The sequence below is a fragment of the Camelus dromedarius genome, chromosome 3, assembly GCF_036321535.1.
Source record: "Camelus dromedarius isolate mCamDro1 chromosome 3, mCamDro1.pat, whole genome shotgun sequence".
NCBI classification, from domain to species: Eukaryota; Metazoa; Chordata; class Mammalia; order Artiodactyla; family Camelidae; genus Camelus; species Camelus dromedarius.
In genome coordinates, this window is record NC_087438.1 from 115,772,926 (window position 1) to 115,800,049 (window position 27,124).

The 27,124-nt window shown below is 47.5% G+C and overlaps 1 protein-coding gene and 1 non-coding gene across 4 annotated transcripts; one reads left to right on the forward strand and one right to left on the reverse strand.

Moving 5' to 3' along the window:
* Nucleotides 1-1,446: 1,446 nt before the first annotated feature.
* Nucleotides 1,447-10,725, forward strand: IBA57 (iron-sulfur cluster assembly factor IBA57). 3 transcript variants are annotated; one of them, XM_064484552.1, is made up of 4 exons: nucleotides 1,832-1,948; nucleotides 5,511-5,691; nucleotides 8,599-8,942; nucleotides 9,321-10,725. In XM_064484552.1, the coding sequence occupies exons 3-4, from the start codon at nucleotides 8,843-8,845 to the stop codon at nucleotides 9,710-9,712; spliced, it is 492 nt and encodes a 163-aa protein (XP_064340622.1). In that variant the 5' UTR covers nucleotides 1,832-1,948; nucleotides 5,511-5,691; nucleotides 8,599-8,842; the 3' UTR covers nucleotides 9,713-10,725. The 3 variants fall into 3 exon arrangements, with proteins under 3 accessions (XP_010984403.3, XP_064340622.1, XP_064340623.1); XM_010986101.3 differs by lacking the exon at nucleotides 5,511-5,691 and having other exon boundaries at nucleotides 1,447-1,948; XM_064484553.1 differs by lacking the exons at nucleotides 1,832-1,948; nucleotides 5,511-5,691 and adding an exon at nucleotides 2,081-2,199.
* Nucleotides 10,726-22,396: 11,671 nt separating this feature from the next.
* Nucleotides 22,397-22,529, reverse strand: LOC116152373 (small nucleolar RNA SNORA70). The gene has a single exon (XR_004136012.1). It is a non-coding gene; the product is annotated as a small nucleolar RNA SNORA70 (small nucleolar RNA).
* Between the last annotated feature and the right edge of the window lie 4,595 nt (nucleotides 22,530-27,124).

Here is a 27,124-nt window from a genome sequence, read left to right on the forward strand (position 1 = left end):
CAGCCGCCTGAGTCAGAAAGAATATCATCAAGCAGCTATTTTCCCGTATGTTCCGCCCTGATAAGATGTAAGGCTCACTGGCTCCATGACGAACGTAACTGATCAAGAACGTCAAAGGATCTTAAGATCTTCAACTAAGAACAGTCTGTGCCTGTAGAGAGTCATAAAAATGTCATACCATAGTTAAACATTTTCCAGATTGTTCTCTTCTGCTTTATAAGCCTGTGTAGCTTAATAAGCTTTTAGAGTAGCCATCAGCTCTCTCCGCATACGGTGTGTGTGTGTACATTGATATTGCCATGCCAACAATAATAAATCAGTAATCTAGTAAGTAATATGTTTCTCTGAGTTCTGTGAGGCACTCTAGCAAATTAATTGAACCTAAGGAGAGGGCTGTTGGAAACTCTGATGTATAGTTGGTTGCTCAGCACAGGTGACAAACTGGTAGATACCTGAAGAAAGAGAGACCGAGAGATAGAGAGACAGGGACAGAGAGAGCGCGAGAGCAAGTGAGCAGAGCGAGTGAGCGTGCATGCAGTCTTATGGGATCTGATGCTATCTCCAGGTAGATAGGTTCAGAATTGAGTTAAACTGTAAGACACCCAGCTGGTGTCAGAAAATCGTGTGGAATGGAGATTCTACCCCCCGCCCCCTCCCACATTTAGTGATCAGAAGTGTCAGAAGTGTAGTGTGAAAACATAGGACACACAGGAGTGTGTGTTTCACACAATAACAAAGGAACTGAAAGCAAAGTTGCAAAGAGATATTTGCAGTGTTCACAGTAGCATTATTCATAATAGCCAATGAGTGGAAGCAACACAAATGTCCATCAGTGGGTGAATGGATAATCTAAATGTGGTATATACATACAGTGGATACTATTCAGCCTTAAAAAGAAAGACTGACACATGTTACATCACAGAGGTACCTGGAAGACACCAGCCAGTCACAAAAGGACAACTAGTTCATGATTCCACTTCTATGAGTTTCCCAGAGGAGTCACGTTCATAGAAATAGAGTGGAATGAGGTTCCTAGGGGCTGCGGAGGGAGCTAGGGATCAGTGTTTGAAAAGGCCCGAGTTTCAGAAGATGAGAAAGTTCTGGATGATGGGGATGACTGCAAAACAGTGTAAATGCGCTTAACACCCCTGAAACTGTGTACTTAAAAATGGTTAAGATGGTAAAGTTTAGGTTATGCCCACCTCACCACAATCAAGCAAGCAGAAACTATGCTCTGAGAACCGAAGACACGCCAAGTACACGCAAGTACACGAGTAGCCTCCTGCCTCGGAGGGATGTGTGGGTGACTGACAGCCAGAAGCCCCGCCCCTGGGCACGCCCCGCCCACTCTCACCCCGGCCACTCTCTAGCCAGCACCGCTCGCCCGCCTCCAGGGGCTGCTGCGGTGCCGGCCCGCGCATGCTCGCGCACGCCCCGCCCACGCCCCGCTCTCCCGCCGCCAAGGGCTGTTGTGGCTTACCCACTCCCCCCACCCCGCGCACCGCCCCGCTGCGCACGCTCCGCTAGCCTGCCTCCAGGAGCTACTGTGGGGCCCGCCCGCGCTGCCGCCCGGGCCGCCCCTTCGCGCCGTCGCATTCCTCCCAAAGATGGCGGCCGCGGCGCTGCTCCGGGGCGCAACTCCAGGGCGCGGCGGCCCGGCCTGGCGCTGGCGGCTGCGCGCGGTTCCGAGGCGCCGCCTGGCCCACGGCGCCTACTGTCAGGGCGGCGGCCCCAAGGGCGGCGCGGCCTGGGCTTGCTTCCTGCTGGGCGAGCGCGCCCTTGTGCGCGTGCGCGGACCGGACTCGGCGCCCTTCCTCCTGGGTCTGCTGACCAATGAGCTGCCACTTCCGGGTTCTGCGGCCGGCTCGGCTTCGGCCCCAGCGCGCGCGAGCTACGCCCACTTTCTCAATGTCCAGGGACGCACGCTCTATGACGTCATTCTCTACGGGTGAGAGCATGGTGGGGGACCGGCTCCGGGGGTTGAAGGAGGGCTGAGGGATGGGCTCCCTTGGAGGGCTCTCAGGGGTGGGCAGACACGGGGGAGGGGCAGGCTGAGGGCGGAGCTTAGGGCATCCAGAGGCGGGGCACTTACGGGAGGACTCCCTGTGGCCCAGGATGGACATCCGGGAGAGCACGAGCAGGACAGGACATCCACTGGAGGCACATCTGGGAGCCTGTGCACAGACAGGGTGGGCCGAGGTGGGACGGCACCTGGGGATTGGAGGGGCACCCATGGTGGGACACGTGGGGACCTGCACACGGGGTGGGCTCGGGGTAGGCGCCGGGGCAGGGCAGCCATCGGTAGGCTGGAGCCGGCACCCACGGATGGGCCTGCGATTCGCACCCATGGGAGGACCTGGACGCTCCTGCACCTGGCCTCTTCTCCTGTTCAGACCCACTGCACGGAAAAGGGGTCGTGGCACCTGGAGCCACACTGCGGGGAGCCGCTTGTGCCACTGCTCACTGAGTTCTCCGATGTGCACTCCGGTGTGCGTTTCTCTCCAAAATCTCCCCGTATTCAGTGATACCAGCGTGTGTTCACATCAGTCTCTGCCGACCTTATCACGACTGTCCGTGTTGGTCATAAGAACAAGCGAAGTCGGTGGCTTTGCCCGTTGTCGTGTAGAACTTGTGGTTTTCACTTGCTGAGCTTTCTCGAACTTGGTTCCTCTAGAACCTCTTATGCAATTCCAGGCAGTTGCTCTGCCTGTGGCTGCCCTGGCAACTCCCATGTCCCTCTTTTATTGTGGGTTCTCATCTGCATCTTCCTTAGTGTACTGCCTTCTGGAGGAGGAAGTACGTTCTTTAGTGGCTTGTTGGGAGGTATGATACTTTTACTCCTTCAAATGGTTTTATCTTGTATCTTGGGTGGGCATAAAACTCCAGGCTGAAAATCATCCCTGAACGTTTTGAAGCCATGACTTGGTGCTGCTGGCGTTGCTGTTAAGAAGCCTAGTGCCTTTTTATTTCTGGGGCTTTGTGTGTGACTGCTTTTCCTCTGGAAGCTCTTGGGGGCTCTTCTTTATCCTGTTGTCTTGAAATGTCATGATGATGTGTTGTATTTTGGGTCTTCTTTCGTGTCGTGTTTCTGGGCACTGGGTGGGCTTTATGACTCTGGTACAGTAAGACCCTTGGGCAGATCCAGCCCTTTTGCTGTTTCTGTAAATAAAGTTTGATTGGAATGCTGCGTGCCCATTTGTTTGCGTACTGTGTGGCTGCTTTTGCCTTCCAGTGGCAAAAGTAAGAATAATATAATAAGCGTGGTAGAGACCGTCTAGCCTCAGACCTAAATTATTTACTCTCTGATCCTTTACAGAAAACTTTGTGATCCCTACTCTGTGTCCCCTGTTTCAGAGAAACCATTGTCATGATTTGTCGTATGTGATTATTATCTTTCCTGTAGTTGCTTTAATCTCTTTTAAAAACTGCATTCTTTGCTTATCTTGAGCTCTGTGTCACCTCTTTTCAGTCATCTCTAGTTTGGTCATTTCACTTTTTAGTTTATCATCGTTTTAGTGATTTTGTGGTCCCCAAATTTCCTTCCTTGAGTCTCCAGTCTGCCTTTACATCTTTCTGTCTTTGCATTCTTGTTATCATGGATTTATATCCTCATGAGTCACCCTACAGTGTAAAACAATTTTTTCGTTTCTAGGTTTTTGTTTTTGTTTTTGTTTTTTTCTGTTGTAATTTCCTTCTGGTTTGGCCTGTCTTTGCTTGGCTGCTGGGCCGGCAGCTCTTGTCACCGGGCACGTGCTTGGTGGCTCTTTCCAGACATTGTGTGTGCCCTGATTTGTTCTGTAGAGGATTTTTTGCTTTTCTTTCTTTGTTAATTGCTCACAATGGGGTATCCCTGTGCCAGTTGCTCTCTGCACTGGGAGAATTGGGGAGCACTGGGATACTGCCCCCTGAGCTCAGTTGCTCTTGTGAGATTCCAATTCAGAGTCCTTTGCGGGGAGTGCCGCCCTGAGGGTGGGGTGGGGTGGGTCTTCATTCCATCAGACAGAGGCAGCCTGAGTGATTGGCCCTACTTCTGAGCAGTTAGTGGAGAGAAGAGGTGAAAACAGTCTCTCAGATGGCTGCTCTTGGGCCTGTGGGATTGATAAGCAGTGTCCAGATTCATCCCTCCCAGGTCTGCTCAGGGCAGGGGGCATGGGGCCGGGGGAAGAGGGGGCTGAGCCCGCTGGCCTTGCACCCTGTCCCAGTGCCTCCATTCAGGTCTCTCGCCTGCTGTTGGCTTCCACGGTGTGCTCCCTCCCCTCCTGGTTGCTATTGGCCATTCACCTACACCAGATCTCACTGAGGTCTGCTCTCCGAGGAGAGGGCCACACTGGCGGCGGGGCCTGGGGCCTCCCTGCTTTCCTCATGCTTTCTCACTGCCTGGCATTTTCTTTGCATCTTCTCTCTCTGGAATTTTTCATTTTAACTGTCATGCTTCTGGTTTCCCATTCTTGACTTGTGGCTTCCTCAGTGCACCCTGTTTCCAGACTTGACACCATTTCTCAGACAAAGCTTTAGTTTTTGTTTTTTAAAGTAGACTGTTTTGAGCAGTTTTAGGTTCATAGCGAAATTGAGGGGAAGGTATGGAGATTTTCCATATTCTCTCTGCCCCTACATATGTGCAGCCTCCCCTGTTATCAGCATCTCTCTCCAGAGTTTACAGTGGGTTCAATTTTTTTTTTTTTACAACTGATGGACTTACATTGACACCAAAATTCCCCGAAGTTCACATTAGGGTTCACTTGGTGCTGTGCGTTCTATGGTTTTGGACAAATGTATAATAACATGTATGTATCATTATAATATCATATAGAGTAGTTTCACTGCCCCTAAAAATCCTCTGTGCTCCACCTGTTTATCTCTCCTAGCTCCTCACAGCCATTCAAAGGGTATTTTTGTATCTGGAACTCTCGCCATCGTTTCACTTTTTCCAAAAAGTCACATCGTTGGAATCACAGAGTGTGCAGCCTTTTTAGATTGGCTTCTTTCACTTAGCGGTATGCATTTAAGTTTCCTCCATGTCTTTTCATGGCTTGATAGCTCATTTCTTTTTAGTGTTGAATAATATTCTATCGTCTGGGATGTACCACAGGTTATATATCTATACCTACTCAAGGACATCGCTGTTGCTTCCAAATTGTGACAGTTATGAATAAAGCTGCTGTAAACATCAGTGTACAGGTTTCTGCGTGATCGTTAGTTTTCACCTCCTTTGGGTAAATACCAAGAAGTGTGATTGTTGGATTTGTAAGGTAAGAATATGTGTAGTCTTGTAAGGAACCACCAATCTGCCTTCCCAAGTGGCTGTTCCAGTTTATGTGTGAAGACCCAGGTTGAGGCAGAGCTGGGTCCAGGGCTGCACTTGAGGAGTGAGGTCCCTGTGTTTATGGAGGTGATGGGTACCAGGGTGGCAGGCACTGTGCAGGGCATCAGGCTGCTGGAGGAGGGCCCGCTCGGTGTTCTGGGGAAGGGCTTAGTTGGGCTTGACCCTCCCTTTTCGGGTTTTCACACAGCCCGTGCCCTGGGCTGAGGACGGTCGCCTGAGATCACATTGCCACCACATCCTATATCCAGATCCTGCCTTCCAGCCCTGCTGCGGAGGCTGCAGCTGCCTCTCCACCTCTGTCTTCCTGCTGCCACGGTTGTGCTCCAGGAAGGGCTGCTGGGCTTAACATAAAATTGCAGGACGCTCAGGTAAATCTCAGACTTTTCAGGGATGACCTATGCAGTGTTCGGGAAATACTTTTACTGAGGACATTATTTACTGTTTATCTGAAATTCCCATCTGACTGGGCATCCTGTATTTGATCTGGCACTTTGCATTGTCTGGGGATATTTGTGGTTGTCACTCAGGCATGGATGCTCCTGGCATCGAGTGGGCTGGATCCAGGTGTGCTCTCAGCACCCAGCAGAGCCCAGGACGGCCCCACAGAGAGTACTCCAGATCGCCCAGTTGTTGGCTATGCCGGCCAAGAAGGCTGCCCTGAGCATAGGCTCACACTACCTTACCCCTTCTCCTGCCGACCTGTCCCCCATTACTCACCTGTGGCAGGGGCAGCAGACAGTCAGATTTGGGGAGGTGGGGCAGAGGTACATTGCAGCTTTGTCATTCCTTAGGGGCTGCATGGCATGTGGCCATTTGCACAGGTAGCTTAGAAAGTGCCTGAGCCCAGAACCTGGCCCTGCTCCCCACCCAAGCCCATCTTGAACCCATGGAACGTCCATCCCATGAGTGAGATGGACGCATCAGAGGTCCTGTCCACCCCGGCACTCTGGTGGTCCCATCACCACCCCTCCTTAGGGCCCTCTACTGGCTGGGTCTCCTCCCAACGTGGCCATGGCTTTACCTGCATCTCTCCCTCCTCCTCCCAAGGTTTTCTCTCCCCAGCAACCTCACATTCTGCTCACCCATGCCCAGTTCCTCCCCTTGCCAGTATTTCATACCGTTTCTGCCTGCTTCCTCTATCAGAGATTTAAAAAATAAAAGTGTAATTGCACATGGTTAAAAACCCTAACCTTAAAAGGCTTATGATGAAAACTGACTGTTGTCTCCCTCGTGTCTCACTGGCACAAACCCATCTTCTCCAGAGGCAGCTCCTTTTTCTTTTGAAATAATTATAGATACCCAGGAAGCCACAAAAAAATGAACAGGGAGGTCACATGTCCCCTTCACCCAGTTCCCACAATGGCAACACCTTGCCTTCTGTAGTCCAAGGTCACAACCAAGGGACTGACGTGGGCCAGCCACAGGGTGCACCCAGGTTCCTCCAGATTTCCACGTGTGCCTGCAGCTCTGTGATTTGATCACACGTGTATGGACCTGGGGAACCTCGATCAAGACAGCTCTTCCATTACTATCAGGCTCCCTTCTAAACTCTGCTCTCAGGTACTCAGCTGCTTGCCCTCCATCTCTATGACTGTGTCATTTCAGGAGTATCGAATGAACAGAGTCTCTTAAGATTGGGTTTCACTCACCTCGATGCCCTTCAGCCTCTTCCCTGCTGAGTACTATTCCACCGAGATAATGTACCACAATGTGTGAACCGTTCACCCGCTGAAGGGCATCTTGGTTTCATTGCCTGGCTGTTAAGAATAAAACCGCTCCTAACGTTCATGCATGGGTTTTCTGTGAACACCTGGGGTGTTCCCTGGGGTAAGTGCCCAGGAGTGCAATGGCTGGGTCGTGTGGTAGCTATGTGCTTAGTTTTATAAAGAACAATCCATTTTCCAGAATGGCTGTTCCATTTACATTCCCACCAGCAAGGCTGAATGATCCAGCTTCTCCTCTGCGTTCTCTCTGCCTTGGATGTTTTTATTTCAGCCGTTCTGATAGCTGTGCCCTGGTGTCTTATCACAGTGGGTTTTGCCTCGTGATAAGTGACATTGAACTTCTTTTCGTGGGGTTATCTGCAGCATCGCCTTTGAATTCTTCTGTTTGTTCTGGCCTTTTAATTCCGGCTGTAAATGACCCTTTCCCCACCCCTCAGCTGATCTCAGTTTTGACCTTCTTTGAGGACCGTTTGGGAGGTGAGCGGCTAACCTGGCTTGCTGCTGCAGCCTGCTCTTTCCCGCTTTCTCCACGTGGTTGTTGCCGTCCTTACTGGACCCACGGCTGGTAGTTAACGGGCAGGGACATGGAAGGTTTTGTGCTGTGGGGTGAACCCACAGCAGATCGGCACACAAAGCAAGCCTCTGCAGCTTTTTCCTCTGGGGGTGACTGACTTCTTCAGGGCAGCACTTAACCCTTTCCTGCCTGGGTAGGAGGTTGGGGGCACAGCTGGTGGGCTCTGGGGGCGGGGGCGGGGGTACCAGCTGATGGCCTTTTTCTTATGTGTACTCCTGGAACGTCTTACCCACTTCTTCGTCTCAGCTTCCACCTGGCTGTGGGTCCTTGCTCAATCCATATGTACAGCCAGGACCTCAGCCTTATACCCCTGTGGGTCCTAGAAGTCTCCTCTTAGGGCTTCTCCTCCATGTCCAATGGTGCACTGCCTCTCCTTTGTGCTTATCTGTCCGTGATGGCTCCACCATCCGTCTGGTCACCACAGTAGGATCCAGGGTCCTTCCAGTGCATGTTGGCTGCCAGTGCAGGTTAGGATGGTTCTGGGGCTCTGATCAGGTTGTGGGGCTTTCCTAGGGGAGGTGGGAGGTGGCCTTGGGCAGGACGTGGCCTCACCACGCATCTCACCTTGCATCAGCTGCCTGCTGTCCCCCCAGCTCTTCCTGCCCGCTCGCATCCCTCCTGAGATCCACTGTGCACCCTGCCTTAGAACCCTTGGCTTTTTCTCAGTGGCTTCTCAGGGCTGGAGGAGGCAAATCCTGGACCTCAGTGTGACCTTGAGCACCTGACACCACTGTGGTCCCAGGGCCCTGCTTCTCACCGGTCCGGCCAAGGCCTCTCCTCCACTGGTCAGACTGCTCCCCGTGGGTGAGGAGGGGTCCTGTGGTGGCCATGAGGTTTCTAGCATGCACTGCGCTGTGCAGCAGTACCAGGTGGTCCAGGGGTGGCCCATTGCATTGGAAGGCACAGCCGTGCATGGGCGTGGCCCGACCCTGCGCACTTCCTACCATGTGCCCTGCCCACCCCACCTCCCCCTGCAGGCTCCTTGAGCACTCGGATGAGCAGCCCACCTTCCTCCTGGAGTGTGACACGTCAGTGCTGGACGCGCTGCAGAGGCATCTGGTGCTGCACAGGATCCGGCGGAGGGTCACGGTGGAGCCATGCCCTGAGCTGCGCGTGTGGGCTGTGCTGCCCTGTGCCTCTGAGGACGCCAGCAGGGCTGCACCACTGCAGGAGAAGGCCGAGGGCACCGCCATCCTCACCCGTGATCCCCGGACAGCCCGCATGGGCTGGCGGCTCCTCTCCCAGGATGAGGGCTCAGCCCTGGTGCCCGGGGCCCGGCTTGGGGACCTCCAGGATTATCACCGGCACCGGTACCAGCAAGGTATGGACATGGGACTGGGCCTGGGGAAGGGTGAGGGAGAAGTGCTGGATGGTGGGGCGGGATTAGGGTGGGATTGGAGGGGGAGGAGGGGTGTGACACAGGGCCCTGGGGAAGCTGTGTGCTGGGCCCAGGCTCTGGGAGGAGCCAGGGGGGGAGCAGGGGTCTGGGATAAGACCAGACCCAGGTGCTGACCTGGGACCAGGATGGGGAGCTGCAGCAGGGACCTGGAGAATGGGAGGGACCCGGAGGATTGTGGGGGGCAGATGGTGGGGCTCCTACAGGCCAGCACTGCCAGCCTCCCTGGGTTGAGCTGCCAGCTCTCTGTAGGTCACCTCAGAGTCCAGGATTCACCAAGCCTCTCCCCTCCCACCCCTACAGGTGTTCCCGAGGGGATCCACGACCTGCCCCCAGGAGTGGCTCTGCCCCTGGAGTCCAACCTGGCCTTCATGAACGGCATCAGCTTCACCAAGGGCTGCTACATTGGCCAGGAGCTGACGGCCCGCACCCACCACATGGGTGTCATCCGAAAGCGCCTCTTCCCAGTACAGCTCTCAGGCCCTCTCCCGGTGGGCGGTGTCGCCCCCGGCACCTCCGTGCTCACCGAGTCAGGTCAGGCAGCCGGCAAGTACCGGGCAGGCCAGGGGGACGTGGGGCTGGCTCTGCTGCGGGCAGAGAAAGTCAAGGGCCCTCTCCACATCAGAACCTCTGAGAGCGGTCTAGTGGCCCTGGCTGCATCTGTGCCAGACTGGTGGCCCACAGCTACCAAGTAGCCCTGGATGTCCCTGCACTCCTGCACAGGGCCTCTGTCCATCTGCTGCACCCTATAGGCCGTCCCCCGCTCCCAGGGTGGCCCAGTTGAATGAACACCAGCTTGGAGGCTCCCCAAGTGTACGTGGGCCTCCCAGGGCTGCAGGTATTGGGGGGCATGCTGCTGTAGCCCAGGTGTTCCCAGCCTACCATGCTTCCTCTGGAGGGTCCTATGCTCAGGGTGGGCCGTCCTCTTCTGGCGGCTCTGTGGCTAGAGCAGCAGGAGCCTCTTGGGAACTGGGGGCAGGTAGAGGTGAGCCCTGCACCTGCCTCTGTGCTATGCTGAGCCCCAGCTTCCACTAGACCTTGGATGAGGCTCCAAACCATATAGGCCTGGAGGTCATTCATCCATCAGCCAGGGATGCTCCAGGATGTGTCTGAGCCACCTGCATCCCTCTTGAGTCTGCTCGGGCTGGCCTGGGGAGGAGGCTTCTCAGCATCTGGGGTGGCTGAAGGGACAAGTGGGCTCTGGGAATTGTCTTACCATGTTGGCTTGGGGGCAGGTCTCAGGGTGAAAATCTTGGGGGCCAGGTGGAGTGGTGGTGTCTGTGAGTCGAGGTGTATACACTGCTCACACCCACCAGGGATCTCCCAAGTGTATCCCTGTGCTCAGGGGCAACCAGCTGGGGGAGCCCCAGTACCATTTCTTGCCAGGGTGCCCCATCTGCACAGCTTCGGCCCCACAGTGGTGTCAGCAGCCCTGCCTGACCCCTCCGTGCCCTGCAGACCTCAGGAGCTTGGGGTAGGGGAGGCTGCCCTGGGACAGCAGGGCCCAGCGTGCAGAGAGGAGCTTCAGCTTGGTTTACTCGCTGCTGCTTTCTGATGCAGGCATGTCTTCACAGTGAGGGGATGACTGACTGACTTACCCCTCTTTAAACCACTGATTTCCATTTTCCCGCTGCAATGTGAATCTCGTGTTTATGGGGTGTCCCACCAGATACCCCAGAGTGGCTATTAAAGTGTGACCCACAACTGGCCCACGTGGAACTCTGGTTTCATTCTGAGTGGCAGGTGCTGGGACTTGGTTTTGGGTAGACCAGATACATTGAGATGCTCTTTCTTGAACAGCTGAGCACACCAGATAAAATATTTTAGTGGAGTTTCCCCGGTTTGCTGGACTGACTAGAAGGGAAGAGGTCTCAGAGGCCTGGACCAGTGATGGAGTGCCGAGTCCAGAGGAGACAGGACCTTGGTGATTCTGAGCTGTGGTCTGAGGACCCAGGGCAAAAGGCAGACAGGCCTGTCCCTGTGGATTGTTGGTACCCACAGAGCTGGGATGGGGAACTGAGCAACAAAGGAGCCATCCTGGTGTCGGGGGGAGCAGCAGAACCCCCCCCCCAAAGAACCTGCAGCCAGATGCAGGTAGGAGTCATTTCAGGAGGAGGTGGGGAGAGTGGAGCTGGGGGTGGGGAGCTATTGGGCACTTCAGGGGAATAGGAGACACAGAGAGGGACTGGGATATTAAAGGTGATGGAGACATAGGGGGCGGTGAGTGCTTGGCCAGTCCTGCGAGGCGAGGAAATAGCCAGGCAGTTCTGACCTCTTCCATCCCCGCAAACTGAGAGCAGGTGGTCAGGCTGGGTGGGCAGCAGCATCTGAGGTGCCGCTCCTGGGGTACCTTCAGTCACGCCAGTTGGTTAGGGAATAGAACAAAATTAAGGCAGGACAGCCTCTGGACAGGAATGACGGGGGTCTTCACTACATATAAATAAAGGACACAGGAGCCCCTGTGCTGACGGCGCTGCCACTGTCTGTGATGGGAATTAAAAACGCTCAGGGCTTCTCACGGTCTGTGGATCCCCAGAGTCGAGAGCTAGGCGTCTTCTCTGGACAGTGGTTTTTGTAGAATGTCAGTCCATTGGCGTGAGCATGAGCTTCTGTGCCCTGATGTGGAAGCCATAAGTAAATGAGAAAGGAGGTGGGCCATGGTATTAAGCGTGGTCAGCTTCTGAGTGAAATGCTGCCTTGGACGTCGTGTGTCCCAAAAATGTCCTCAGTGTTCTCCAGTTAACAGAGACCTTAAAATATTTGGTGCAGACCCAAAGAAATACACACTCCGGGTTCAACCTCAGTGTTTTTAAAAGGAGGCTGCCTCGCAATGCAAGTGCTCCCTTTCTTGGACAAACCAAGTCAGTTTTCACGAAAACACTGGAGCTTAAAGAGCTCTGACTTTGAGGCGCTCCAAAGCCAGCTGCCTGGTGCGCATGACCCAGAGGAAACCAGTCAGTGTAAATCTTCACGTTCGCTTCCAATTTCATACACGCTGAACCCTGTGAATACAGATACCTGGGGGGAGCTCATTGCTGGTTTTCCTGTCTGCTTTAGTTTGTTTTGTAAAAAGTATAAAGTTCTGAAAATTAGCTGTTTAAAAAAACAGAGTAGCTCTGGGTGGTAGTATTTCTAGAAGTCTGGCAAATCCAAGTGTAAACCTTTCTTTAGAAACTCTTGTCCAACTCAAGTTGTACAGAGAATACATTCTAAGGAATACACCTTTGTTGTTAAAAAACAAACAAACAAAAAACCCAGAAACACTCATTTAACCCCCAAAGAAACAAGGGTCAGCAGAAAAAACAGTAGAACCAAACCCACAGATTTTTCAGATATTGGAGTAACCAGACACATAACATAAAATAAATATACTTAGTGTATTTAAAGAAATAAGGCATTTAAATATTAGTAAGAAGCACGAGACTATAAAATGATTAGATAGACCACGAAACAGAATCAGAGAAAACTTCTGGAAATAAAAATAAATTAAAATCTATGAATATAGTCTCTGAAAAGAAGGGATTAAGAGACCGAAGAAGAGAGAGATTTAATATAATGTAATGATCTAAGTGGAATTACGGAAGGAGAGAAAGAATGGCTGAGAATTTTCCAGAATGGATGGCAGTTGCCACTTCCTAGGCTCAGGAAGCCCAGTGGGTGTGTAGCATTGTATCTTCTGTGTACTGAGAGAAAGATAACTATCAAGTCTAGAATGTATACCCCAAACTGTTATTCAAGAATGAGGTGAAATATGACATCTTCATCTGTGATGTGATTTTTGTAAGAAATATGTATTTGGTCTTTGTCCCTAATCCAGGCGCAGAGCTCCTAGAACTCTTAGAATTTTCTAAGTGATGAGAGTGATAGAGATATATTGCTATAACAAGCCCCTGTCAGCCACTCCAGAGTTTATGTTAATGAGGTGATTTGGGAAACCCCGGTGGATGGGGGCTGGTTGCGAGGGAATCAACCATGTGATTAGAGGGTTAGAACTTTGAATCCCCTGACCTCTGGGAAAGGGAGAGGTGCTGGAGGTTGAATCAGATGCCAAAGACCAATGATTTAATCAATCATACCTCTATAATGAACCCTCTATAAAAACCTAAAAAGGATGGGGTTTGGAGAGTGTCCAGGTTGGTGAATACGTGGAGGTTTGGGGAGAGTGGTGTGCCCAGAGAGGGCATGGAAGCTCCATGCCCCTTCCCACATACATTGCTCTCTCCATCTCTTCCATCTGGCTGTTAATGAGTTATACTCTTTAAAAATCAACCGGTAATCTAGTAAGTAGAATGTTTCTCTGAGTTCTGTGAGCCACTGCAGCAAATTAATCGAACCCAGGGATGGTCGTGGAAACCCACCTATAGCCAGTTGATCAGGAGCGCAGGTGATAACTTAGACTTGGTTTTGGTGTCTGAAGTGGTGGTAAGGGGGGCACCCTTGGGGGAATGAGCCCTTAACTTGTGGGTTCTGATGCTGCCTCCAGGTAGATGGTGTCAGAATTGGGTTGAACTGTAGGACACAGAGGCGGTCTTGGAGAATTGCCTGATGTGGGGAGAAAGCCTGCATGTTTTAGAATTAAAGAAGCAAAAAGTTTAGAGATAAAAAATTCTAAAGGATGTCTTTAGGCAGAAGGACAGTCCCATAAACGAAATCCCACAAGGGAAGCTCTGAAATACAAGATTGGAATGAATAGAGGAATAAAAGGTAAATATATGGATAAATCTAAAAGCCTGAATTTAAAAGTTGGTATTTATAGTACCTATCTTGGGAGTGAGTTTATGCTAATGAGAAGGTTCAGGGTGGGCCCCGAGATGGCATCAAAATGAAGACCAAGTGATAAGAGAGTGGGAACTTTCAGTCCCATTTCCAACCTCCAGGGAGGGAGGGGATCTGGAGATTGAGCTTCCATTAAAAACTCTTGAACAAGGAGATGTGATGAACTTCCAGGTCGGTGAGCACGTGGAGGGGCTGGAAGGGTGGTGCCCGGAGAGGTCATTGAAACCCCATACCTTGCCTTGTATGTCTCTTCCAGTAGGCTGTTCCTGAGTTATATCCAGAACTCGGGTAATAAACCAGTAAACCTAAGTAAAGTGTTTCCTGAGTTCTGTGAATCATTCTAGCAAATTATCGAATCTGAGGAGAACGCGGGAACGCCTGAATTTGTAGCCAAGCTGAACAGAAGCACTGGTGGGCTGGGCACCCCATGGTAACTGGCATCTGAAGTGGGGGGCAGTCTTGTGGGCTGAGTCCCAACCTATGGGGTATGATGCTAACTCAGGAACTTAGTGTCAGAACTGAGTTGAACTGTTGGACACCTGGTCAAAGAGACAACTGGAGAGTTGGTTGATGTTGGAAGACACCATGTATTTGATGTCACAGAAAAAAAAACTACAGAAATCCTTCTCATCATTAATTGGCAAATCAAATTAACAAGAGTCAGTAAAGACAGGGTGATAATAACATAATCCTTAAGCTTGACCTAAAGCCTCCATCAACCATTGCCCTGAGCAATCAGAGAGTACACATTTCTATCAAAAGCACGTTGAATGTGTATGAAGATTAGCCTTGTTCTTGGCCCTAAAGTTTCCACAACTTTCTTTTTTTTGTAGGGGGAGGCAATTAGGTTTGTTTGTTACTTATTTTAAAATTTTTTTAATGAAGATACCGGGGGTTGAACCTAGGACCTTGTGCATTCTAGGCACACTGTCACTGAGCTATGTACCTTCTCCCGTTTACAGCTTTCAAAGAACTGGTTTCATGGAGATTCCTTTGATTACAATTCTATTTAAAAAGATACCAATAACTAAAAACCTTCATCACTTGAAAGTTAAAAAAGTCATATCTAACTACCTCATGGGTCAAAGAAAAAAGTCATCACAAATCATTAGCTGCTTAGAAATGAAATGTCAATGAAAATACAACAAAATTTGGTTGTGGGTGTACATTTATCAGGGGAGCTTTATAGCTTGAGTCATATTATTGAAAAAGACCAAAAATTAAGCAGCTGTGCCTCTGACTTAAGAAGTTAGCAAAATAACAACACAATAGACTAAAAGAGAATAAAAAGAAGGAAATAATGAAGTGAAAAACCAAAAGGCAGAGGAGCGACAATGCCAAATACTTTGAATCAACAGGGCAGTGGGAGTGGGAGGAGGATCCCGGGGGCTGCAAGGGAGGCAGGGTGGGTGGCTGGGTCTGCACCCTCCCCCTGCCTGGCCTTTCTAGAAAACCCCTCTCTTTCCACCCCCCTGTGTTTCCTTTTCATGTTTCCTCTCCCAGCTGGTGCTGCAGGTAATTTGATTTTCCAGAAGTTCTCTTTTAAAAATACATACTCTGTCCCATTTTCTTCTGGGTTTATCTCCGTGTTCTTTCTCTGCGTAGCGGAGGTGGTTCTGTGTATAACACATCAGTTTCATGTCCTGTATTTCCCCCCACGTACCTTGAGCACTTTTTCCTCTGTCATCACCATGGATGTTTTTTGTGGCTTCCTGGCATCTTCAGTAGCCCTTGGTTGACTCAGCTAGGCCACCGATGGCCATCCAGTACATTTTCTTGGTTCTTCTCTCTCTTTTTTAGCTATGGTGATGTTTCAGTGCAAGCCTTCCAGATAAGTCTCGTGCTCGCATTTCAGGTTTCGTGGCTCACTGTGGGCAGGGGTGGGATGCTGACCTCCTAGTGGGTGGCACTGAGCCAGCTGTGCTGTGTTCTTGACTTGCCACTGGTTTCAGGAGTATTTATAAATAGGTTTGAGAAAAATGATCAAGTGGGGGAGCTGAGACTGAGTGGGACAGAAACCCCACTTTAAGAGGCCAGCACGATCCCCCCAGCCTATCTCAGTGGAGGCTGGTGGATGGGTAGGTCCGGAGTCACTGGCCCTGCTGACTCCTCCTCCTCCATTAGGTTCAGACATGTTTCCTCCAACATTTTATTATGAAAAAAATGAACACAGGAAGTGTGAGTTTCGCAGTAAACACCCCTGGACTTGCCCCATTCTCAGTGAGCTGCTGCTGCGCTTGGTCCTTTGGGCATCAATCCCGCACCCGAATTCTCTCTACTCCCTGCCCCCACTTGGCCTTTCTTAATTTCTGATGCATTTCCAAGCAAGTGGCAGTCCTCGGCCCCGCTCATTCCTGACAATCAATACCAGTTACGGTTCATTTTTTCCCCTTAAGGTGAAATTAGCATATAGTGAAACACACAAGTCGTGCTATTTGATGGGATTCTGAAAAATACATACAGCTGTGCAGCCCAGACCCTGGGGAGGTCTGGGACATCCATGAGCTACATGTGGTTGCTCTCTCCTGCCCCTCCCAGCCAGGCCCTGTGCCCCAGCCACCACGGATGGACTGAACCTGCTGTAAAACTTCACGTGGATGCAGGCACACAGTGCTGTGGTTTCTAGGGATGCTTTGTTCTCAGCACATTTTGGACCCTCCTCCACTGTGCGTGTGTCCCCGGTGCAGTTCTTTTATTGCTGAGTGGGCCTGGTTGAGTGGATGGACCACAGTTAGCTTCTCCATCTCCTATGGAGGGACCCCTCCCCCATCCCAGGATGCTGGCACTTTGGGCTGTTATGAGGAAAGCAGCAGTGAGCATACAAACGGGCGATGGCCGGACCATCTGTCAAAGTAGAACTCTGACCCATGACCTTTGACCCTCCGACCGGGAAACCAACCCACCGTCTTCAGTGGCCAACCCGGAAAGCCAGCCTGCTGTAAGCTGAACTTGCAGGCTATCAGACTGCCATCTCCAGCAACAATCCAGGCAGCCAAATAACCCCTGTAATTAGCAATCAGCCCCAAACCACAGGACTTGATCAATAATGTGTGTTCCCTATCTTTTGTTCCACTTCCAACTCAGGACCAACCAGAGAAAGCCAAATATGCTCCCTTGACCAGTCCCGCAGGGTGCTCCTAGTCGGTCGCTCTGGGTCCCCAGGCCCGCAGGCCTCCCCTTTTTCCATGGGGAGGCTCTGCGGCCCCTGACTGCCTCTGACTCCCTTGCTGCAGCGAGATCTGAGCCCACGCCATCCTCTGCTCCAGCAGCCTGTGTTCATTTCCACACAGGACCAAGCCCTTTGTGGACACAGGCTTTCAACTCATGAGGTCAGCGCCTCGGGGTGGGTGTGTGGGGCCACACGGAGGAGGGAGGGTGTGTGTAAACAGCTGCCTGCCTTCCCCCACAGCGACCAGTCCATTTAATGCTCCCACCGACAGCCAGCCCAGTGCCAACATCTGGTGCTGTCAGTCTTGCTGATTGCCGTTTGGGGATTTGGTGTCTACATTTCAGGCATCTCAGGCAGATGCCTGGCTGTGCGTGACGGGGAGCTGAAGGGGCATTCCCCCACTCTCTGTGGTCTGGGCACCTGATCAACTCAGCGTCCTCGTCTTCAGTTTCTTTTCAACTGTTGATTCAGTTTGGGTCACGTTAGCGTTTGTGGGAAAAATGAAGTACTTCCAAATAGATTTCATGCCAGAAAGCTCGCAAAATGAGAAGTTCGTCAGGGAAGGTAATGATAGCAGGAACCCTGTGGATGAAAAATCTGGAAATTGCTGAGTTCTGGTCTACATTTCACTCATCCATTCATTCAACAAATTATTGAGTGCCGACAAGCCACAAAAGAAAAGTAACTGTATACTGGATTGCCGTAGCTCCGCAGTGAAGAATTAAACAGAATGGGACAGAGTGTGTGGAGATGGGGTGAAGAGGGAGGATGGGCTGTCCGTGGTAGGATGGGTTGTGTTGGGGGGAACCAGGCTCATGGGGTTACCGGGGCATGTGCAAGGATGGGGTGCATTGGGGGAACTGGGCTTGTGTGAGATTGGGGTGCTTGTGGGGATGGGGCAGGGTTGGGGCACATTGCGGTACAGAGTGAGTGCAGAGTCAGGGCATACTGGGGGATGGGGCAAGTGTGAGGATGAATTGCACATGGGGTCGGAGAGCACTGGAGAGACGAGGAGAGCACTGGAGAGACGAGGAGAGCACGGGGTTGGGGTGCGTATGGAGAACAGGCACATTTGGGGGATAGGGCACAGCCAGAGTGCATTGAGGGGATGAGGCATGTGCGAGGTCAAGATGCATGAATGAGGGGTACACCTGGGGGCGATGGGACAGGATCAGAGTGCGTGAGGGGGATGGAGCACCCTGGGGGGACTGGGCACATGAGGGGCAGGGGTCAGGGGGGCATATGTGTTGTGTCCAGACAGAGGACACATCTGGAATACCCTTCAAACAGCCGAGGCCAGTGTGGCTTGGAGCAGGGTTACAGGACAGAGACTGAGGAAGGGGTTTGCAAAAGGCTTGGCTGGCACTATCCCAGAGCAGAGTGGGGGTTGAGGGAGAGCCCCTGGCTGAGGGGTGAGGGGGTGCCAGCAGGGCGGGGCAAAACTGGGTTTACCTTAAAGCACATGGGGCTTAGAGGAATTGGGGTGGCACTGCACTGGCTATTTTTGTGGGGGTGGGGGGGCGACTGGGTGTTCAGTGGGAGTAGGTGGGGTGTGGCCTGGGGGTCCTGAGCACAGAGGAGGGCACCACTGAGAGGAGGCAGACTAATGTAGAGGAGCATCGGGGGGCAGGGCTGCTCGCAGATACGGGCTCAGGGCCTTGAGGCTGTGTGACCTCTTCTGACCCACCCCAGGTACCCCATCACCTTGTGCTGGGCTGTTTCGTTTAATGGGGATTTTTGCCAATAATTGCAGCTGTGAGACATGATACAGAGGGGAGTCAATACCCCTTGCTCAGGTCCTCCCCAGGGTAACTTTTAGCAAAAACGTGCTGGTGTGTATCACACAGGGGTATTGACTCTGTTACCATCTGATGGCCTCGTTCAGAGCCCACCATTGTCTTTGTGCTCATTGGTGTACATGTGTTGAGTTCTGTGCAGTTTTATCTCATGGGGAAGTTAGCGTGTCTCCACTAGAGTCAAGACGTAGAACATCTCCATCCCACAGGGTCCTGTTGGCTCACCCATGTTGACCCATCCCTAACCCCTGGGCATCGCCGATCTGCTCTCCATTTCTAAAAGTCTGTCATTTCAAACGTGTTACGTAAACGAAATCTTACAATAACCTCTACGTTGGCTTTTTCCACTCGCATAACTCCCTGGAGATCTGGCCAGGCTGTATCAACAGGTGATTTCTCTCTGTGGCTCAGCCCGATTGCATGGTATGGCCCTCCAGAGCCTGTTCAACCATCCACCTGTGCCAGGACATTAGCGTTGCCTCCAATTTGGGGTGATTACAAATAAAGCTGCTATAAACACTCGTATACAGTTTTCATGAGAACACAAGTTTCATTTCTCTGGGATAAATGCCCAGGAGAGCAATGGCTGGGTCATATGGTAGCTCCGTGTTTAGTTTTATACGGAACTGCAAACTTTTCCAGAGTGGCTGCACCATTCTACATTCCCGCCAGCATTGTGCCAGAGATCCAGTTTCTCTGCATCTTCGTCAGCATTTGCAGTTTTCACTAATTTTAATTTTTAGCCATTCTGATAGGCATGCGGGGTGTGTCACGGTGGTTTCACTTTAACTCTCCTCGATGGCTAAATGGCGTTGAACCTCCTTTCATGCGCTTATTTGCCACCTATGTGTGCTCTTTGGTGACATGACTTCTCATGAATTTTGCCCCCTTTCCAACTGGGTTGTTTATTTTTACCGTTGATTATATATTTCAATACCAGTCCTTTGTTGGATGTGGTAGATTCTCATTATTTGCAGTAGTTATGTTCTATCGCGTCCCAGCAAACACTGAATTGATGAAGAGTGAGCTCCCGGGGAAAGAAGGGAGGTAGGTTCCTGCCAGCCTCTGGTCACATTTTTGTCAGTTGATCAATAGGTACCTTTATTTGATACGTGCGTCTGTTTAAAGATGCCTTATTTCGTATGTACTGCTGGCACATTAACGATGAACTCATGGCCGACTACATGGTGACTTGTACCTGAATGAAGGTCACCCAAGGAATTTTCTCCGTGAAGCACATCACAGCCCTCTTGTGCTCAGGACTCCTAGGCAGCACTTCAGCTCTTATTCTTGGGGGCCGTTTTAAACAGGTGATCACCAAGGAAAAGCACAAAAATGCAAAAAATGTAGCACCGAATCAACCATGAAAAGAACGTTTGTTTACAGCCTGAGAGCTGGGGCGCGAAGGTAGAGCAGCGCCTTGTTCTTCTTCAGCTGGGAATGTGGGCGTTGGGAGAGCCGAGCGTTCACTGGTCTGAGCATGTCCACGAGGGCTGCGAAAGCACCTCGAGGACTGATTTGGGGATCACAAGTTAAACTTAGGGAGTAGGTGAGTTCAAAAATAGAGACCCTGAGGGTAATGAGGATTGACTGTGGTTTGAAATACAGTCATCCCTTGGTATCCCGGGGGCTTGGTTTCAGGACCCCCTTGGGTACCCAAATCTGAGGATGCTCAAGTCCCTTATATGAAATGGTGTAGTATTTGCATATAACCTGTGCACATCCTCCTGTATACTTTCTTAAAAGGTTTTTTCATTGACGTATAGTTCATTCACAATATTACATTGGTTTCAGGTGTACAATATAGTGATTCAAAATTTCTATAGATTATACTCCATTTAAAGTTATAAAATATTGGCTATTTTTCCTGTGCTGTACAAAATACCCTTATGGCTTATTTATTTTATACATAGTAGTTTGTAGCTCTTAATCCCCTACCCCTAGCTTGCCACCCCCTCTCCCCACTGGTAATCACTAGTTTGTTCTCTGTATCTGTGAGTCTATTTCTGTTTTGTTATATTCATTTGTTTTATTTTTTACATTCCACAAATAAGTGATAACGTACAGTCTTTGGCTTTCTCTGTCTGACTTACTTCACTAAGTGTAATACCCTCCAGGTCCATTCATGTTGCTGCAAATGGCAAAATTTTATTCTTTATGGCTGAGTAGTATTCTACTGTGTGTGTGTGCGTGCGTGTGTGCATGTGTATACACACACACCATATCTTCTTTATCCAGTCATCTGCTGGTGGGCATTTAGGCTGCTTTCTTATCCTGGCTATTGTAAATAATGCTGCTGTGAACATTGGGGTGCATGTATCTTTTCAAATTAGCACTTTTGTTTTCTTTGGGTATATACCCGGGAGTGGAATTGCTGGATCGTATGGTGGTTCTATTTTTAGTTTTTTGAGAAACCCCCATAATATTTTCCACAGTGGCTGCACTGATTTACATTCCCACTATCCTTTTTCTCCACATCCTCACCAACATTTGTTGTTTGTATTCTTTTTGATGACAGCCGTTCTGACAGGTGTGAGTTGGCATCTCATTGTGTTTTGATTTGCATTTTCCTGACGATTAGTGATGCTGAGCGTCTTTTCATGTACTGGTTGGCCATCTGCATGTCCTCTTTGGAAAAATGTTCAGGTCTTATGCCCATTTTTTAATTGTTTTTTTTTTTTTAATGTTGAGTTGTATGAGCTGTTTGTATATTTTGGATATTAACCCCTTATTGATCTCATCATTTGCAAATATGTTCTCCTATCCTGTAGGTTGTCTTTTCATTTTGTTGATGGTTTCCCTTGACATGCAAAAGCTTTTAAGTTTAATTATTTGTTTATTTTTGCTTCTTTTTCCTTTGCCTTAGGAGACAAATCCAAAAAAATATTACCATGATTTATGTCAAAAAATGTTCTGCCTGTGTTTTCCTTTAGGGTTTTTATGCTTTCTGGTCTTACATTTAAGTCTTAAATACATTTTGTGTTTATTTTTGTATATGGTGTCAGAGAATGTTCTAATTTCATGTTTTTACTTGTAGCTGTCTAGTTTTCCCAGCACCAACTTTTGAAGAGACTGTCTTTTCTCGATTGTATGTTCTTGCCTCCTTAGTCATAGATTGATTGACCATAAGCGTGTGAGCTTACTTCTGGGATCTTCTATTCTATTCCATTGATCTACGTGTTTATTTTGGTGCTAGTACCATACTTTTTTTTTTTTCTTGTTTTTGGACAAGAAAGTAGGATTTATTGGTGGGTGTGAGTAAGGAGAGAACACCACCGAGGCAGTCACTAGTGCAGCTCTGCCGTTTTTCTAGGAGGCCATGATTAGAGATGTACTTGACCCCACAGCCATCTGGAAAGAGCTGCTTTTCTGCCACCATGTTTTCAAATTCATCTGCACTAAACTTAGTGAATCTCCACTTTCTGGAGATGTGGGTCTTCTCCAGGGAACTTGAACCTGACACTGTGTAGGGCCCCAGTCACATGCTTCTTGTTCTGTGTCTTGGTGTGGGTGAACATGATGACCTGGCCAACGTAGACCCTGATCACTGTGCCCTGGGTTGTTCCAAAGGCACCACAAATACCTGTCTGGAGCCTAGACTGGAGACAGCATGCCAGACATGAATATCCACTGGGAAGGGCTGTCTGCAAGGTCCCCTAAGGCAATTCATACAAACAACATGCTGCATACACTACCAAAGAGGCTGCTGTTTGCAGCCATTGCACACCAGTCCCCCACAGGAAATAGAGCAGTTGGCATAATTAGCTGCAGAAATACCATACTGTTTTGATTACTGTAGCTTTGTAGTAGAGTTGAAGCCAGGGAGTGTGATTCCTCCAGCTCTGGTGTTCTTTCTCAAGATTGTTTTGGCTATTTGTTTTTTTGCGTGTGTTTCCATACAAATTTTAAAATTATTTGTTCTAGTTCTGTGAAAAATGCCATTGTTATTTTGATAGGGGTTGCATTGAATCTGTTGATTGCGTTGGGAAGTATGGTCATTTTAACAATATTCTTCCAATCCAAGAACATGGTGTATCTTTCCATCTGTTTGTGTCATCTTCAGTGTCTTTTATCAGTATCTTACAGTTCTGAGTCCAAGGCCTTTTACCTTCTTAGGTAGGTTTATTCTTAGGTATTTTATTCTTTTTAATGCAATGGTAAATGGGATTGTTTCCTTAAATTCTCTTTATGATAGTTCTTTTTTTGGTATATAAATGCAACAGATTTCTGTATATTAATTTTGTATGCAACTTTACCAAATTCATTGATAAGTTCTAGTTGTTTCTTTTTTTTTGGTGGCATCTTTAGGATATTCTATGCATAATATGTCATCTGCAAACAGTGACAGTACTTCTTCCTTTCCAATTTGGATTTTTAAAATTTATTTTTCTTTTCTGAATGCTATAGTTAGGACTTCCAATACTCTGTTGAATAAAAGTAGCAAGAGAGGGCATCCTTGTATTGTTCCTGATCCTTGATGAGATGCTTCCAGCTTTTCGCCATTGAGTGTGATGTTAGCTGTCGACTTACCACATATGGCCTTTATTTTGTTGAGGTATATTTTCTCTATACCCACTTTGTGGAGTTTTTCTTTTTTAATATCATAAATGGATGGTGAATTTTGTCAAAAGCTTTTTATGTATCTATTGAGATGGTCATATGATTTTATTCTTCAGTTTGTTAATGTGGTGTATCATGTGGTTGATTTTTGGGTATTGAACCATCTTTGAATCCCTGGGATAAATTCCATTTGAACATGGTGTATGATCCTTTGAATGTATTGTTGAATTTGGTTTGCTAATATTTTGTAGAAGACTTTTTAAATACCTTTATTATGGTATGATTCCTTTACAGAAAACTACAGATATTTCAGATGTACAATTTGGTGAATTTTGATAGATGTATATACCAATGAAACCACCACCACAATCAAGATAGCTAATATTTCCATCACTTCCCAAGAGGCGCAAGTTTCGAATTCCTAGTTTGTCCCTTCCCACTTCTTTTACCCCCTGGTAACCATAAGTTCTCTATGTCTATGAGTCTGTTTCTGTTTTGTACGTAAGTTCATTTGTGTCTTGTTGAGGATTTTTGAATTTATCTTCAACAGTGATATTGGCCTATATGTATTCTTGTGGTATCTGATTTTGGTATCAGGGTGATGCTGGCCTTATAGGATGAGTTCAGAAGTGTTCTTTCCTCTGTAATTTTTGTAATAGTTTGAGAAGGATGGATGTTAATCTTGTCTAAATGTTTAATAGAATTCCCCTGTGAAGCTATCTGGTCCTGGACTTTTGTTTGTCAGAAGATTTTTTAAAAAATTATTATGATTTCATTTCATTACTGGTGATTGGTCTGTTCATATTTTCTATTTCTTCCTAGTTCAGTCTTGAGAGATTATACATTTCGAGGATTTTTCTGTTTTTTCTAGGTTGTCCATTTTATTGGCATATTGTTGTTTGGAGTAATCTCTTGTGATCCTTTATATTTCTGTGATGTTGGTTGTAACTTCTTTTTCATTTCTGATTTTATTGATTTGGGTTCCCTCTCTTTTTTCTTGGTGAGTCCAGCTAAAGGTTTGTCAATTTTGTTTATCTTTTCAAAGAACCAACTCTTTTATTTATCTTTTCTATTGCTTTTTAGTCTCTGTTTCACTTATTTCTATTCTGATCTTTATGATTTCTTTCCTTCTACTACCTTTGGGCTTTGTACATCTTCTTTTTCTAGTTCCTTTAGGTGTAAGATTCCGTTGTTTATTTGAGGTTTTTCTTTTTTCCTGAGGTAGGCTTATATTGCTGTAAATCTCCTTTTTAGAACTGCTTTTTTAGCATCCCATGGATTTTGGGTCATTGTGTTTTTTGTTTTCATTTGTCTGTAGGTATTTTTGATTTCTTCTTTGATTTCCTCAGTGATATGTTTAGTAGCATATTGTTTAGCCTCCCTGTATTTTTTTATTTGCATTTTTTCCCCTTATAATTGATTTCTAGTCTTATGGTGTTGTGATCAGAAAAGATGCTTGATATGATTCAGTGATCTTACATTTACTGAGACTTTGTTTTGTGAACTAGCATGTTATCTATCCTGGAGAATGTTTCATTTGCACTTGAAAAGATTGTGTTTTCTACTGATTTTGAATAATCTATCTATCTATCTCCTTCCACCTGGTCCTTTAAGGGCAGTGTTTCCTTATTGATTTCTGTATGGATGATCTGTCCATTGATGTAAGTGGGGTGTTAAAGTCCCCTACTATTTCTCTGTTACTGTTAATTTCTCCCTTTATATTTGTTAATTAATATTTGCTTTATGTATCTAGATGCTCCTATGTTACATGCATATATAATTTATAATTTATATATATATAATTGTAATTTATAATATCCTTGGATTGATCCCTTGATCATTATGTAATGCCCTTCTTTGCCTCTTGTTACAATCTTTGTTTTAAATTCTTATTTTTTCTAATATAAGTATTGCTACCCTGGCTTCTTTTGAGTTCCATTTGCCTAGAATAACTTTTTCCATCCTCTCACTTTCAGTCTGTGTGTGTCTTTAGACCTGAAGTGAGTTTCCTGTAGGCAGCATGTATATGGGTCTAGTTTTTGTATCCATTCAGCCACTTTGGTCCATTTACACTTGAAGTAATTATTCATAGTTATGTACTTAATGCCATTTTGTTAATTTTGGAAGAGGGTTGTTTTTGTAGTTCTTTTTTGTTCCTTTCTTCTTCTTTTGTTCTTTTTCCTTTGATGACTATCTCTAATGTTATATTTGGATTCCTTTCTTTTGTGTGTGTGTGTGTGTGTATGTGTTATAGATTTTTGGCTTGTGGTTACCATGAGGGTTATATATAGCTACCTATCTGTCTATGATTGTTTTAAGTTGTTAATTTCTTAATTGCAAATATATTTAAAAACTCTACATTTTTACTGTGCCACCCCACAATTAAAGTTTTTGACATCAGATTTGAGGTCTTTTTGTTTTGTGTATCCCATAACTACTTACTGCCAATGCAGATTATTTTTACTACTTTTGTCTTTTAACCTTCTTACTAGCTTTATATGTGGTTGATTTACACATATGGTTGCTCCAGAGCCATCTGGTGAAAAGGCTCCTTCCTCCATGGAACTGCTTTTGCACTTCTGTCAGTGATCAGTTGGGTATATTTATGTTGGGCTATTTCTGGGCTTCTGTTCTCCTTCATTTATCTGTGTGTCTGTCCCTTCACTGATACCACACTGTCTTGATTTCCGTAGCTGTGCAGCAAGTCTTAACATTGGGTGGAGTGTTTCTTCCCACTGTTTTTTTTTTCCAAGACTATTTTTAGCTATTCTAGGGCCTGTGACTTTCCATCCTTTCCAAAAAATTTTAGAATAATCTTACCTCTTTCTACAAAAGCCCTGTTTTTTCTCTTTTCTTTCTTTTTTCTTTCCTTCTTTCCTCCCTCCCTCCCTTTCTTTTCTTGAGAGCATGATAGTTAATTGTGCAAAAGAAGATTATGAATTCATCAGCCTACACTGAAAGGTACGTATATCTTTAAGTTGATTTTACTTTTAGCATTTGAACTGAGAACGAGAGCATTAGTATATTTAATTTTACAAACATATTAAGAAACTTCTAAGTGCAAGCCTTGTGACAAAGCTAGAAATCTAGTAGTGAACAAAGTTGACACACATTAGAAGTTCTCAGCGTGCATACTACTTATTTTAAATAAACTATATATTGATAGAACTATAGAACTGATCAGTTTGGCACTACTTTTATTTTGTGTTCATTGAATATTTGAAATTAAATGGCTTAGCCAGTATCAATAAAAATTTGTGTTAGAATGCATCACCTCAGTGCAAGATTTGAGCAAGATTATCAGCTCAAATATTGAAAATGGAACAGAATGTCTGAAGTGTCTGGGAGATCAGAGAGTAAACTTGGGAAGATATCTGACCAGCAAAACATAATTGTAGAGAACATTTCCAGTATATAATGGAGAAGACAATGAACTAAGCTTTTCAGCTTAAACCTTTCTCCAAAGGAAAATGTTTATTTATCTTCAATGTAACCCCAAGGAAAATGGTGATTCCTTTTTCAGAAATTTACTTTATGGCCAATTGCTAAAGAGTAAGATGAGTGGTAGACAGTCCAGAGAGAGGAACTGCAAATGGGAGAAGACATAAGGGAAAAGCTGAGATGGACCATAAGTCAGGTCAATACTTGTAGATTTTTAAAATGTTGGGACGGGTACAAACAGGTAAGGAAGAAATGGCTGCAGCAAGCATCAAACCTTCCAACTCAACCACTCTCTGCCCAGCGGCAGAGAACGAAGGACACAAATTCAGATCTAGGGTCATCCGTTGAAATGTAATCATCATGGG